Consider the following 13,585-nt stretch of genomic DNA (forward strand, 5'->3'; position numbering starts at 1 on the left):
CAAAAAAAAAAAAAAAAAAAAAATTATATAATTTGCTTAGGCACCTAAACGTTATATTAGCACCCAAAAAAAAAAAATGTTGCTTGACGACAAAAAAAGAAAATGGTTGCTAGTATACTTTTGAGTGTATGTACCTCTTTGAAGAATTTCTTCAATGGCTCGTGCGAAGCTCCAGTAGCGATGTTATTGTCATTTTTGCTTTCGATGAAGCTAACGGTAGCAACAAATCCCGTGCCAAAGCGGGATTTTAACCTGATTGAGGTCCCAATGCAACGGAGCCTGCCTTTAGCCATGATCCCTATTCGATCACTTAAAATATCAGCTTCCTCCATAGAATGCGTTGTTAGTATAATGGCACGACCTTTCTTTGACTCTTGTATAATGTCCCACACATGTCTCCTCGTGATAGGGTCCATTCCAGTTGTCTACAATCCATGTAAAATTACACAACCAATCTTAAAACTGATTTTATGTGTAACAATATAATTAAACAAGAATGTGTCAACTCGACATGCCGGTTCATCTAAGAAGACCAGCTTGGGATCACCAATGAGTGCTACTGCAACACTGAGTCGACGTTTCATTCCACCACTATAACTTCCTGCTCTAACTTTCGCCGATCCAGTCAGTTTTACGTCCGCCAGTAACTTCTCAGCAGTCTATATAACATAAGTGAAAATTTTAAGCAAAAGAAACCGATAAGTTTGCATATTATATATAAACCAGAAACTTCAATAAAATCATTAAACATCTTCGCAGCCGTACGTAAAAAGAAAAGTAAATCTTATACTATTTTCGGTGATGTACCGATTCGATCGATTCTTGCGGCAACCCTTTGATGCTAGCAAAGAGGTGGAGGTGCTCTTCACTAGACAAAGCATCCCAAAGAATATCAAACTGTTAAAGAAAAAAAAAAAAAGAAAAAGTATTGGGTAAGAGATTATTGTGTAAGAGACAACGCTAGAAACACCTATGAAACTGACTTACCTGGGGACACACTCCTATCATTTTACGAATGTTAGACATACCCACCGAACTTCTTATGGAGTCTCCATAAATAAGAGCTGTTTTAAGTAAAATCAAATGGATCTTATTAGAACGGTTAAAAATGCTTCGAGAACTTGCTTAAGTCTAACAGATACTTACCATCACCACCAGTAACTGGGTTAATGCCAGTCAAACAACTAATAGAAGTTGTTTTCCCTGCGCCATTGGGTCCAAGAAGACAAAACAACTGATCTTTGGCAATATTCAACCACAAACCCTAAAGCATATTTCAATGAATTAATTACCCATTGTTGCATGTTGGATATCACGAGGGACAATGAACACTAGAACTTGTTCAATAACCTTGGCATAGAACACACACGCACTACCATGTTAAATTTTGCAATGGACTGAACAATTTTTTTTTTATAGAAAATACCTTTACAGCATGAAAAGGCGAAGTTTTCGTGCATTTGCAGCATCCAAGCTTTGTTGTTCCAGGATATGTTTTCGCAAGACCATGTATCTGGACTGCAATGTTAGGATCAACTATTCCATCCATTGCTTGTTGTTTAACTTCTGTCTCTTCTTCAAGCACGTCTTTGTCCTCTGGCGTATGATGCTCCACAGGTGGAACAGAACCAATACAGCTAAAAATGCTACCTTCTGTAAAGTGTAGAAACATGTTATACTTATGTTTCCCGACACAAAGAATATAATATACTCCCTCCGTTTCAAAATATAAGATGTTTAAGAGAAGTTTTTTGTTTCATAATATATGATGTTTTCAATTTTCTATGCAACTTTTAGATTAGTTTAATATTTTATATTATGCAATATTGTTTCTGATTGGTTGAATTTGTTAAAAGTAAAGACTTCTTAACCTGCGTGCTTTAGTTAAAACATCTTATATTTTGAAACGGAGGAAGTATTTTTCTTAAGTGCCCGGGGGAGGGAGGAGAAATTACCTTCCACTTTGTTGCCTCCTTTGCCAGTCCAATAACCAGGTGCGAAAAAGTAGAAGATTGGTTTTCTTACACCGGATGCGTTGGGAATTATATTGTCAAAATAGATAGCCAGACCAAACCAGAACAGGAATGTCCCAAGAAGCCACTGGTATACAATGTTCTACCAAAGAAAAAAAAAAGAAAAAGATGTTTGAGAATGTTAATAGACAACGTAAATACTAGTGTAGTGAAATTTATTTTGAGTGACCACATACAATAGAAATTACACAAGTTGCTTGGTTCCCTTCACATACGGCTCTTTTACTCCAACTAATTCCAGGGGTTGTGGGAGTTGAGGTTGCATCAAGAAGAATCTTAAGGCCCGCAGAAAAGGTGTTGGGTGGAAAAAGAGACCACATCACCCGGCGAGAAACTGCATATGCGCTGGAATAAGGGAATCCAGTAGCTGATACAATCTGTAGTCAGAATTGCAACTAAGTAAAAGAATTTTAAGATTTTAATTTGACAAACCAATTTAACTATATATTTTAGCTAGAGAAACCATGCAAACCTGTGTTATAAAACCAATCAGAAACACAAGGAAACCGACAGTTGTTGCTGAAGATGATTTCCTAATGAAAGATGATATCGCAAATGCAAGGCCAATCTAGCAACATGATAAACAAGATAACATAAAATTGCATGATCTATGCAGGAACATCTTAGAAAGTTAATTATTAGAATGTCATGAAGGGTCATACTTACGTACCATATTAAACTGAAAAAGCAAAAAAAGTAGGAAGACAACAAGAAAACTGTTGTTCAAGAAAAACTCAAACCGAAACATCATTCCGAAGAGGACCAAGAAAAGTGAGGAGACAAAGGTAAGGATTCCTTCCCATAAGAGCCATGACAACCAGTATGCAGAATCATAAACACCCATCATTGTCATTGCCTGCCGAAGTTTTAGCTCTTTCTCGGTAACAAGGGAACCGAGTTGGAGAACAAAACCAAACATGGAGAAAGCAAGAAAGAACACAGGTCCCATGACTGAGATTGCAGAGACACTTTCACCTATGATAGCTGGACGTGCAAATTCCTTAAATCCAAAACTCCAACTAAACTTTGGATCTGAAAAAAAAAAAAACTTGTGTTGGCCGGTAAAGAATTAATCGGTAGTACTCAGAGATCCAAGAATGGTATACCTCCAATCAAGGACCTTGCGATTTCACGCTCTGCAGCGACTTGAAGAGGAACAAGGAACTTAAACGTTGGATCTTCAGTCTGACCACGTTTTCTCTCTGCGGACGAATTTGTTTGAATACCATAGCTGATTACTGTAGCATTCCTTTCCACAAAATGTAAAGCTCCTGGAACTTGCAACGGATGTGAAAGAAGCCATGCATCTACCTCGTTTGGCTCCTTGAATGATTGAACCTGAACATATTAAATCCAACACATTATTTACAATTAAATCCGTAAATAATGGACCAAAATCTCATAGAATTCTTAGGATAGGGGTACTTGTATAATAGTCACATGCATAATCTTAACAAAAAAAAAAAAAAAAAGTAGGCACCGTAATATGCGTGTTACCTTGTTGGTTGGAATTGGTCTCCCTGGATTGTTAGCCATAATTGCAGAGACTATATCATTCACGCGACGACTTTGGTTCCCACTCCACACGAAGTCATAACAAGGGAGCTCCACAAAGAACTTGTCCTCACAAGGAAGAATCGGCGGGAAAACCATTAGTGTAGGATCAGTGACATTCTTGTACGCTGATGAGGATGCTTCGCTTGCCTTCATGGCTTCCTCTATACAAAATATGAGAAGGATGAAGAAGAACGAAGAGAATATTTGAAGAAACATGGCTCTCTTGTTTCGCCATGAAAGCAATAGATTCTTCGTAAACAACGCCGTGAACTGCTGGTAGAGAAGCGGCAAGCCTTCTTGCAAAATCATTATCAATGTCTTTCTTTCTTTTTGAAATAAATTTGTCTTAGGAATACCAAATTTATTTTCTAATAGGTGCCCCCCACCCCCGCATCGCACATACTAATATTAGAAAAAAAGAAAGAAAAAAAAAAAAAAGCAATCCATCTTTTGTTTCCACTTTTTTTTAGGTTGACTAAATTTCATCCGTAGCTTGAAAATTGTGTAAAATTGAGACCACATTTTTTTTTCTTGCATTCAATTGGGACCACATTTCTTTCGCACTAAAAATAACCTTATCAAAGTTTAAAGAAGAAACTATTATTCAATTGGCAAGAAAAAAAAAAAACACGAAGTGAGATTATTTTGTTTCTTCATCAATGGTGAATCCTAGTCCGGCAAGTTTTTGGACGCAAGCCAATGCGTTACTTAGGAAGAACTTAACCTACCAGGTATGTTTTTTTATATTGCCTAAGTTTCTTAGAAATAAAAGTGTTTTGTGTTGAACAAGGAGCGATCTAACCCTGAAATGGCAGAGGAAACACATATGGACGAATGTCCGGCTCATCCTGGTTCCACTTTTCCTCTGCTTAATTCTGCTGGCAATTCAAAAGGTTCTTGATTCTTTGATGAAGAGTATCTCTGATATGTCTGATTGTGGAAGCAACGCTGGTTTACTTGGTGTCAATTGTGCCATCCCAAACCCTCCATTGTTGCCTCCGATGTTGCAGATTCCACAAGATGAACTCCGTTCTGTTAAGGCCGATTTCTTTTCCTACAGAGACCTCCCTGACAAGTCATGCAGAGTAACAGGATCTTGTCCTGTAACGATACTTGTCACTGGTGATAAATTGTCCCTTGGAAAAGCTTTATCCGCGAATATCTTCACCACTTCCTTTGTGGTTAATTCCTCCAACCTCTTGCCTACTTTAGCCAATAACGTTTTGGTATATGTCTCTCTCTATCCCTGAGTGCATTGCATGATTCTCATTATCTCTCAACGTAACCACTTCTTTTACTCGAGTGATCATCATGGCTTTCAGGGTTCAACAGTTTCAGCAGGCAAAGACAATTATGAAGACCCAGGGATTGGTGATGATATCCCTATTTACAGTATCCAACCCTCGTGCAGTGCAAACTCCACATTGCCACTCTCGATCGGAAAATTTCATACAGGTACTTTTGACATGGCTCTTGACGTGAGAAATGCATTTTTCTTCACTTTGATAGATTATATATTATCACAGATGTGAAGTGTGTTCAAGGGTTATGTCTCTGGAGAAATAACTCTATAGAGGTCAATGATGAACTTTACAAGGGTAGTTGGAGGGGAAACCCTGCGGGGATGACAAATGAGGTCGCTGCAGGTTTTGTTAAATTATGTCTTTTAATTTCATGACTTTATCTTATATATGGGTTTGAAATTAATTTTATGAGGCACACACAAACATACCTACCATGTTAAACATCCGAGTGTGACTGTGCCTTTTTCGTTGCCTTAGCATACGATCTCATGAGCACGGATAGGAAAAACTTCAATGTGACCATATGGTATAACTCAACCTACACTGATGATCTGACAGTAAAGCTGCTCCGAGTTCCCCGCTCTATCAATCTGGTAAAAAATAACACTAAATGGTGATCATGTACTCTCAAGACATATTCTCTCATCGTGCTACTACGTATTTCTCTCCTTGCAGATTTCAAATGCTTATATTAAATTTCTAAAAGGCTTAGGGACAAATATATTATTTGAGTTTGTCAAAGAAGTTCCAAAACAAGAAACTAAAAACAATAAAGACATTTCCTCCATGCTTGGCCCACTTTTCTTCACTTGGGTTGTTCTTCTTTTGTTCCCCGTAAGTTTTCTTACAGTATATATATACATATATATATATATATATATATATATGTGTGTGTGTGACATTAAACCACCCCATAGAATGTAATAGCAAGATGCAAATAAATCTTGCAGGTGATCTTGACATCATTGGTGTATGAGAAACAAGAGCGTCTAAGAATTATAATGAAAATGCACGGGCTAGGCAATGGTCCATATTGGATGATTTCATATGCCTATTTTCTCACCATATCTATGTTGTATCTTATTACTTTGGTGAGCTTCGGGTCTGCTATAGGACTCAGGTTCTTCCGCCTCAATGACTATAGCATTCAGTTCGTTTTCTATTTTATCTACTTAAATCTGCAAATCTCCATTGCCTTTCTATTTTCTACGATATTCGCAAAGGTTAAGACTGTAACAGGTACTCAACATCACATTTTTTGATGAATATCTCCTCTTAAGACATGCCATTGTTGAAATTTGAATGGATTCTCTCTCTTGTATGGCTTAATTGTAGTCGTTGCTTACATACTGGTCTACGGAACTGGGCTCTTAGGCAGCTTTCTTTTCCAAAAGCTGATTGAAAGTGAATCATTCCCCGGTAAGTCAACAACGTAACCTTAGCTTTAAGAAAGAAAAAAAAATGCTCATGGTTATTATTACTTACAATGTATTTGCAGAAGATTATATTGTTGGCTTGGAGTTGTATCCCGGATTTTCTCTATACCGCGGGTTGTATGAGTTCTCGCAATATGCCTCCCGTGGAACTGGGATGAAGTGGCAAGATATCAGCGATAGCGGAATGAGTGAAATTTTCTATATCATGTCAGTAGAGTGGTTTCTTGCTCTCATTGTAGCCTTCTATATCGACCAGGTTTTCTCATCCGGAAAGTCCCCTTTCTTTTTCTTGGTGAACCCTTTCAAGAAACCTTCTTCCCTACCAAGGAGGCCTACTGTGCAAAGGCTGGATTCTAAAAAAGTCTTCATAGATATGGAAAAACTTGATGTCACTCAAGAGGTATGGAAGAAGTCAAGTCTTTCTTTTTTTTTTTTTCTTTTTTTTTTCTATCCATGTTTCTCTAATTTCAAAGCCCTTCTGACCAAAAATAAAATTATATATATATATATATATATATATATATATATATATATAAACAAAAATAATCAGAGGGAAAAGGTCCAAAAATTAAGGAATGAAGGTAGCACAGGGCATGCGATCTTGTGTGACGACCTAAAAAAGGTGTATCCAGGTAGAGATGGTAACCCGCCAAAAATGGCAGTAAGAGGGTTGTATCTAAGCGTGCCTTTAGGAGAATGCTTCGGCATGCTTGGACCTAATGGCGCTGGTAAAACTTCGTTCATCAGTATGGTTAGTCTTCATCAGTATTTTTAAGTTTTGCAAATTAAACAAACGTTTCCGAGTAACAGATTTTGTAATCTACTACTGTATTTTCTTCTGTTGCACTAGATGACGGGGCTCCTCAGACCGTCATCTGGAACAGCCTTGGTTCAGGGTTTGGACATATGCAAAGATATGAATAAAGTCTACACGAGCATGGGCGTATGCCCACAACATGAGTACATCATCCTCTCGATAAATTTTGAATTTTGTTTTTCATTACCAAGCTTTGCTTTTTATGCACTCATGTTGGTTTCAGCCTGCTTTGGGAGACGCTAACAGGAAGGGAACATCTTCTCTTTTACGGGCGACTTAAAAATATAAAGGGCTCTAGTCTGACACACGTATATATGTTCAACACCTTGCTGATTTTGTCTTATCATATCTTATGTGTTGTTATTCTTGAAGACAATGATAATTCATGGATATATATATGATCATTTCAAGGCTGTGGATGAATCTCTCAAAAGTGTCAGCCTTTTCGATGGAGGAGTTGGCGATAAACCTGCTGGTAATTACAGCGGAGGTATGAAAAGGAGGCTTAGCGTGGCCATATCGCTTATCGGGAACCCTAAGGTACGTAAATTCTTGTTAGTACGTTGTGTGATTTTTTTCAAGCAATGGCTCAAGTTTATTATATACTTACAAACCCTCAGTCGTCTCTCTAAACTAGGTGGTTTATATGGATGAGCCAAGCACAGGACTTGATCCAGCCTCGAGGAAGAACTTATGGGATGTGATCAAGCGTGCAAAACAAAACACAGCAATAATTCTCACAAGTATACATACATTAGTTTCTTAACTTGTGGAATCTAATTGAGTATATATATGCCTCCTAAAATAAACTTAGTTTTAACATTAAGACAACATTAATTTCCAGCTCACTCGATGGAAGAAGCCGAATTTCTATGCGACAGATTGGGAATTTTCGTAGATGGAGGCTTGCAATGCATAGGAAACTCCAAGGAACTGAAAAGCAGATATGGTGGATCATACGTGTTCACGATGACAACATCTTCAGAACATGAGGAAGAGGTAGAGAGATTGGTTAAATCTGTCTCTTCCAACGCAAAGAAGATATATCACCTTGCTGGTACTCAGAAATTCGAGCTCCCAAAGCAAGAGGTTCGGATTGCTGAGGTGTTTCGCTCTGTTGAAAAGGCCAAATCCAACTTCACAGTCTTTGCCTGGGGACTTTCCGATACAACTCTCGAAGATGTCTTCATTAAAGTTGCTAGAACTGCTCAAGCTTTTATTTCCTTGTCTTAAAAGCTATTTTCATTTATAGGGTTCTCTTTTTTTGGATCAAAAATTTATGCCTTGAGACACACGCAAACTTATCACCATTTTGTTAATAGTTCTTTAGTGTTGAGGGTAGAGTTGCGGTAGCAAAGAGTTCTGCAAAGGTTGGGTCATATGCTCTAAAGCAACACTTCATGTTAAATTACGGGACATATTTATATATTCTGTGTGTATATAACTTAAAATTTGAGAAGCACAAAAATTTAATATATTTCTTTTTCGTTAGAGAAAATAATTATTGTAAATGTTAGAGGAATACACAACGGCTGTAAAAAAGAATATAGAGATAATACTTGGATTGGTTTGGTTATTTAACACCTTTTCAAAACATATTGTTTGTAGTTTGTAATGAGACATTTTAAAAATGGATAGATGGTAAGTTTGGTGTTTAATATTTACTCACCAAAATGTCTTTGGGGAAACTAAGGTCTTGGGAGAAACTTAAGAAACATAGCTTCATGTGTGTTAAACTAAAGATTCTTGTGGTTTAGACTTGTTTTGGTAGTGCTTAGATAATTAATGAACTTATGTTGCCTAACTTATATGACACATGTAATGTTTTTACTTTTCATTAAAACATCACAAGAGGAAGGTTTAAAGTTGTTTGTACAAAAAGAAAGAAAAAAAAATGTTTAAACTTTAAATTTTCTGCTGGTTCCTTTTTATTATTGATTTTTTTTTTTAGTTTACTCTCGCGTACGTGTAGTCTTTGTTCTATTAATAGACTCTCTTTCTTATTTTGTTTTCATGAATATATTTTTCAATTGTTTTTTGTGTCTTTCTTGTAGTCAAAGACGTATTGTATCTTTTACATGAGAACCTATTGTAAGAAAAAAAAAATTATAACAGACCATCTGGGCACCTATTACACTTTATGTAATGNATATATATATATATATATATATATATATATATATATATATATTAGGTTGCATAGAAACGGAAACGGATACGCGGAAGCAAAACGTTTCGGAAACGAGAAACGATATTTTTCTAAAATTAAGAAATGGAAACGTTTTGGAAATNAAAATTATAACAGACCATCTGGGCACCTATTACACTTTATGTAATGATTTCCAANTATATATATATATATATATATATATATATATATTAGGTTGCATAGAAACGGAAACGGATACGCGGAAGCAAAACGTTTCGGAAACGAGAAACGATATTTTTCTAAAATTAAGAAATGGAAACGTTTTGGAAATATATGTATATATATATATATCTTGATATATATGTGTATACATAATATAACACCAAACATAAACCCTATATCAAAAGAAATAGATAAAACAACACAATCTCAAAACATAAATATTAAATAGTTGAATTAAAACACTAATAATATTATATATTTATATTTATTGTGAATATAGATTTTTAAATTATTTTATTTATTAGGTTTCTAATCTAAGAAAAAGTTTATGTCGTGTTTCCAAAACGAAAACGGAGTTTCCATCGTGTTTCCAAACATAGATTTTTAGGAATCGTGTTTCTGTGTTTCCACGAGTTTCTGTTTCTGAAACGTTTCGAAAACGGGAAACGTACCTTAAAAAGAGTTTCCATGCAACATTATATATATATATATGTAATCCTTTTAAATTACCAATTTATTTATAAAAAAAGTCTTACGAGAATATATATTGCAGAGCTTTTGGCAAATAGAAACGGTTGTTTCAGAAAACTCATGGAAACTAATAAACAATGGAATCGATAACTAAATGACTCAAAATTTTATTAAGAAAGTGATACCAAATGATTCACAAACCAGCTTAAACTGTTATGAGTACTTTCTAAAACAAAACTTCTCTGTTCCATTTAATTTGTTTATAATAAAATGTCTCTTATTCTTTGGACTAAAACTTGTTTTTGGAAGGGAAATAAGCATGTGGAGTGTGTTGTCCATTGAGTTCAATCAAAGAAAGCAAACAGGAATGGGTCAAGTGTACGTTGGAAAGCTAACTGGTGTGTTAATTGAGAAGATGACAAAAATGAAAAGTAATCTGTAATAAAAGACAGACTTCACAGACTTCATTAGTAAGAAGCCAATTTATCTATTACCCAAGAGTATATCACACTGACTACTAGCTAATGAGTACTACTAGTAGTAAATATGAGCTTTTTTCACACAAGAGTAAGATTAGGGAATGACCAAACGTACATAGATGGAAAATAAATATTGAGGGTGATATCTTTCTTTTCTTTCTGAGGTGGATGGTGATTTTTTAGGCGATTAGGATTTTTTGCTTGGTCTGCACGTTCGATGTCTTTGGCGAATCCGCCACCGTTGTCAGGGTCTCCGGTGGTCTTGGGGAGTCTGGGATCTATTCTTCCGAGGGATAGTTTGAATTTGGGGGTAGCTGCTAGTTGTTCATCTAAGGCGAGTTTTGTTTCAGAGCAAGATTTCCCGGCTCTCAGGACGATACAAAAGGAACACACGGTGAAGGTTGATAAGAAGTTATGGGTGAGAGCAGTTCAGCAACATTCTTTTACGAAGCAAGAGTTTGTGGTCTCTCAAGTGGATGGGAAGGACAGAGTCGTTGTACCAAGGGAGGTATTTGTGGATACAAAGCCACTTTGGGAGGATTTCTTAATCGGAAAGTTTTTGAATGCTTGGGCACCTCATGTGGGGAAGATTCACAGGATTGTGAACAAGATCTGGCGTCTAGGGGATAAATCTTCTCCCATTGATGTTTTTGTGGTTAATGACTCAACAATGAAGTTCAGGGTACATAGTGAAGCTATGATACAAAGAATTTTGACTAGAGGAATGTGGAATATTGTGGGAATTCCTATGATAATGACTAAGTGGACACCTTTCGCAGAAGAGGCGCAGCCTGCTCTGCGGTCTGTCCCTTTATGGGTTGTTCTGAAAAATGTTCCAACCACTATGTTTACGCATAAGGGTCTGGAATTCTTAGCTAGTGCAGTCGGCAAGCCACTGAAGCTACATCCAAAAACAGAGTCGTGTGTGAGTTTTGAGGAAGCACAAATTCTTGTGGAAGCTGACTTGACAAAAGTCTTACCTGCGGAGTTTCATTTGGCGGGTGTGGAGGAGGGTGAGTTGGATGTGGTGGGTCGTTACTCCTATCCTTGGCTTCCTCCCCAATGTAGTGGTTGTCGAAAATGGGTACAGTCGGCGTGTCTTGCAGCTGGTCCAGAAGATCCCTCAAACAATAATGTTGGTTCTACGACTCCTAATAAGAGTAGTTCTGAGGTTGCAGTTGTTCCGGGAGCGAATACCCTCGTCCTTAATGCGGGGAGGGGTGTTACTGATAGTGCAGAGCAGGATAAAAGTACAGAGCCGGACACAGGTGATCAAGGCTAGATTACTCATAAAAAATCTGGTCATAAGATAAGTCTTACTAATGGAACTATAAAATCAGCGGAACGATTTGGCGATATGTCTATTCTGTCAAATTCCTATTTTGTGCTTAGTGAGCACTGTGAGGAAGAATGTGAGGAGCAGGATGCAACGATCGCTGTTGACCCTAAAGAGGATGAAGATGTTAATCCCGTGGAGACTACAGTGGATATCGAGGAACCTACAGATACTATGGTAGGGTTTCAACACATAGTGTCTGCAGAGGAGAATACAACTGTTGCGGATATGAGAACAAGGAAAGCTCAGGGAGTAAAGACTACCGTTCCGCTACGTGAGTCTATTCCTCGTGTCTCGAAGGAGAATCATAAATTTGGCTGCAACCCTCCGACTCAGAACCCCAGGATCAAAGTATGAGGTCCTCTCATCAATAATTTTTATGTCGAGTTTTTTTTGGAATGTCCGCGCTTTTAACAAAAATGCTAAGCATTCCGTAGTTTGAAATTGGATGAGAAGTGAACAGTTCCAGTTTGGGTGTTTACTTGAGACAAGAGTGAAGGAAAACAAAGCTGAGAGGATTGTTGGCTCTGTTTTCTCGGGTTGGTCTTTTATTTCTAATTATAAGTTCAATCATAGAGGCAGAATTTGGGTGCTTTGGAATGCAAGGGTGCGTGTCACCATGTTTTTCACAAGTGGCCAGGTGATTACTTGTTCGATTCTAGCTGATGGTTTGCAGGCTGAGTTTTTTGTGTCCTTTGTCTATGCTTTGAATAGTGTTGAGGAGAGGAAGGTTTTGTGGTAAGATTTAAAGAATCATCAAGATTCTCCAGTTATCCGCACAAAGCCGTGGATGATTTATGGTGATTTCAATGAAATATTGGACGCTGAGGAGCACTCTCTTCATGCTCACACTCAGATTATACCTCTTGGAATGATAGACTTTCAAGAGGCTGTGCGATATTGTTCTTTACAGGATCTACACTCTCACGGTCCATGTATACTTGGTGTAATAAACGTGATGCAGAGCTGATCTGTAAAAAGTTGGATAAGGTTATGGTTAATACCACAGGTGCACTCTCACTCCTATGGTGTTTTTGAGTCTGGTGGTTGCTCGGATCACCTTCGTTGTCGTATCAAGCTTGGGAGGGACATGGTGAGAACCACAAAACTTTTTAAGTTTACAAATGCTCTCGTAACAGATGCAAATTTCAAGCCATTGATAAAAGAATACTGGGATGGCACGGAGGAAATTTTTCATTCTACTTCTGCTCTGTTTTGCTTCTCCAAGAAACTAAAAGCTCTGAAACCAAAAATTAATCAGCTTAGTAAAGAGGCGCTGGGAGATCTGACGAAGAAAACGAGAGAAGCCTATACTAAATTATGTCAATGTCAAACGGTTACTCTCAATAATCCACTGAGAGAAATATGCGGAATGAATCAGAAGCCTACAGTCGTTGGCTGCATGTTTCAGAGTTGGAGGAGAGGTTTCTGAAACAGAGGTCAAAGCTACACTGGCTAAGGGTCGGGGATGGAAATAACAAGGTTTTCTACAATGCTTTTAAGGCTAGAGAAGCTAGAAATGCTATTAGGGAAATCAAGTGTCCGGATGGGTCTGTAGTGGACACGCAAGAAGAAATAAAGGAGGCTGAAAGGTTTTTTAAAACCTTTTTGGGACATATACCGGACCACTATATGGGCTTATCCGAGGATGATATTCGTCGTCTACTTGCGTACTGATGTTCAGAGAGAGATAGAGCAAGTTTGCAGGGTGATATTACAGAGGATGAAATTTAAAGTGTACTATTTTAAATGCAAAGGGAGAAAAGTCCCGGTCCTGATGG

At 37.4% G+C, this 13,585-nt stretch overlaps 2 protein-coding genes across 2 annotated transcripts in view; one reads left to right on the top strand and one right to left on the bottom strand.

Moving 5' to 3' along the window:
* The window catches only part of LOC104726762 (ABC transporter A family member 11), a 4,962-nt gene extending 1,037 nt beyond the window's left edge, over positions 1-3,925 (bottom strand). The window contains exons 1-12 of the mRNA XM_019232135.1: positions 3,531-3,925; positions 3,140-3,371; positions 2,704-3,065; positions 2,506-2,601; positions 2,210-2,410; positions 1,956-2,115; positions 1,427-1,653; positions 1,147-1,264; positions 988-1,064; positions 808-897; positions 516-659; positions 119-425 (exon numbers count right to left, since the gene is read on the bottom strand). Of these exons, the coding sequence (XP_019087680.1) occupies positions 119-425; positions 516-659; positions 808-897; positions 988-1,064; positions 1,147-1,264; positions 1,427-1,653; positions 1,956-2,115; positions 2,210-2,410; positions 2,506-2,601; positions 2,704-3,065; positions 3,140-3,371; positions 3,531-3,899 (2,383 nt within the window). The 5' untranslated portion in view covers positions 3,900-3,925. The remainder of the gene's footprint in view (positions 1-118; positions 426-515; positions 660-807; positions 898-987; positions 1,065-1,146; positions 1,265-1,426; positions 1,654-1,955; positions 2,116-2,209; positions 2,411-2,505; positions 2,602-2,703; positions 3,066-3,139; positions 3,372-3,530) is intronic.
* LOC104726761 (ABC transporter A family member 12) lies at positions 4,219-8,598 on the top strand. Its single transcript, XM_010445692.2, has 15 exons — positions 4,219-4,321; positions 4,406-4,816; positions 4,913-5,045; positions 5,117-5,236; positions 5,372-5,487; positions 5,570-5,728; positions 5,845-6,133; positions 6,230-6,313; positions 6,393-6,730; positions 6,881-7,081; positions 7,181-7,290; positions 7,371-7,455; positions 7,559-7,687; positions 7,785-7,890; positions 7,992-8,598. The coding sequence occupies exons 1-15, from the start codon at positions 4,250-4,252 to the stop codon at positions 8,378-8,380; spliced, it is 2,742 nt and encodes a 913-aa protein (XP_010443994.1). The 5' UTR covers positions 4,219-4,249; the 3' UTR covers positions 8,381-8,598.

Source organism: Camelina sativa, chromosome 11 (assembly GCF_000633955.1).
Source record: "Camelina sativa cultivar DH55 chromosome 11, Cs, whole genome shotgun sequence".
NCBI lineage: Eukaryota > Viridiplantae > Streptophyta > Magnoliopsida > Brassicales > Brassicaceae > Camelina > Camelina sativa.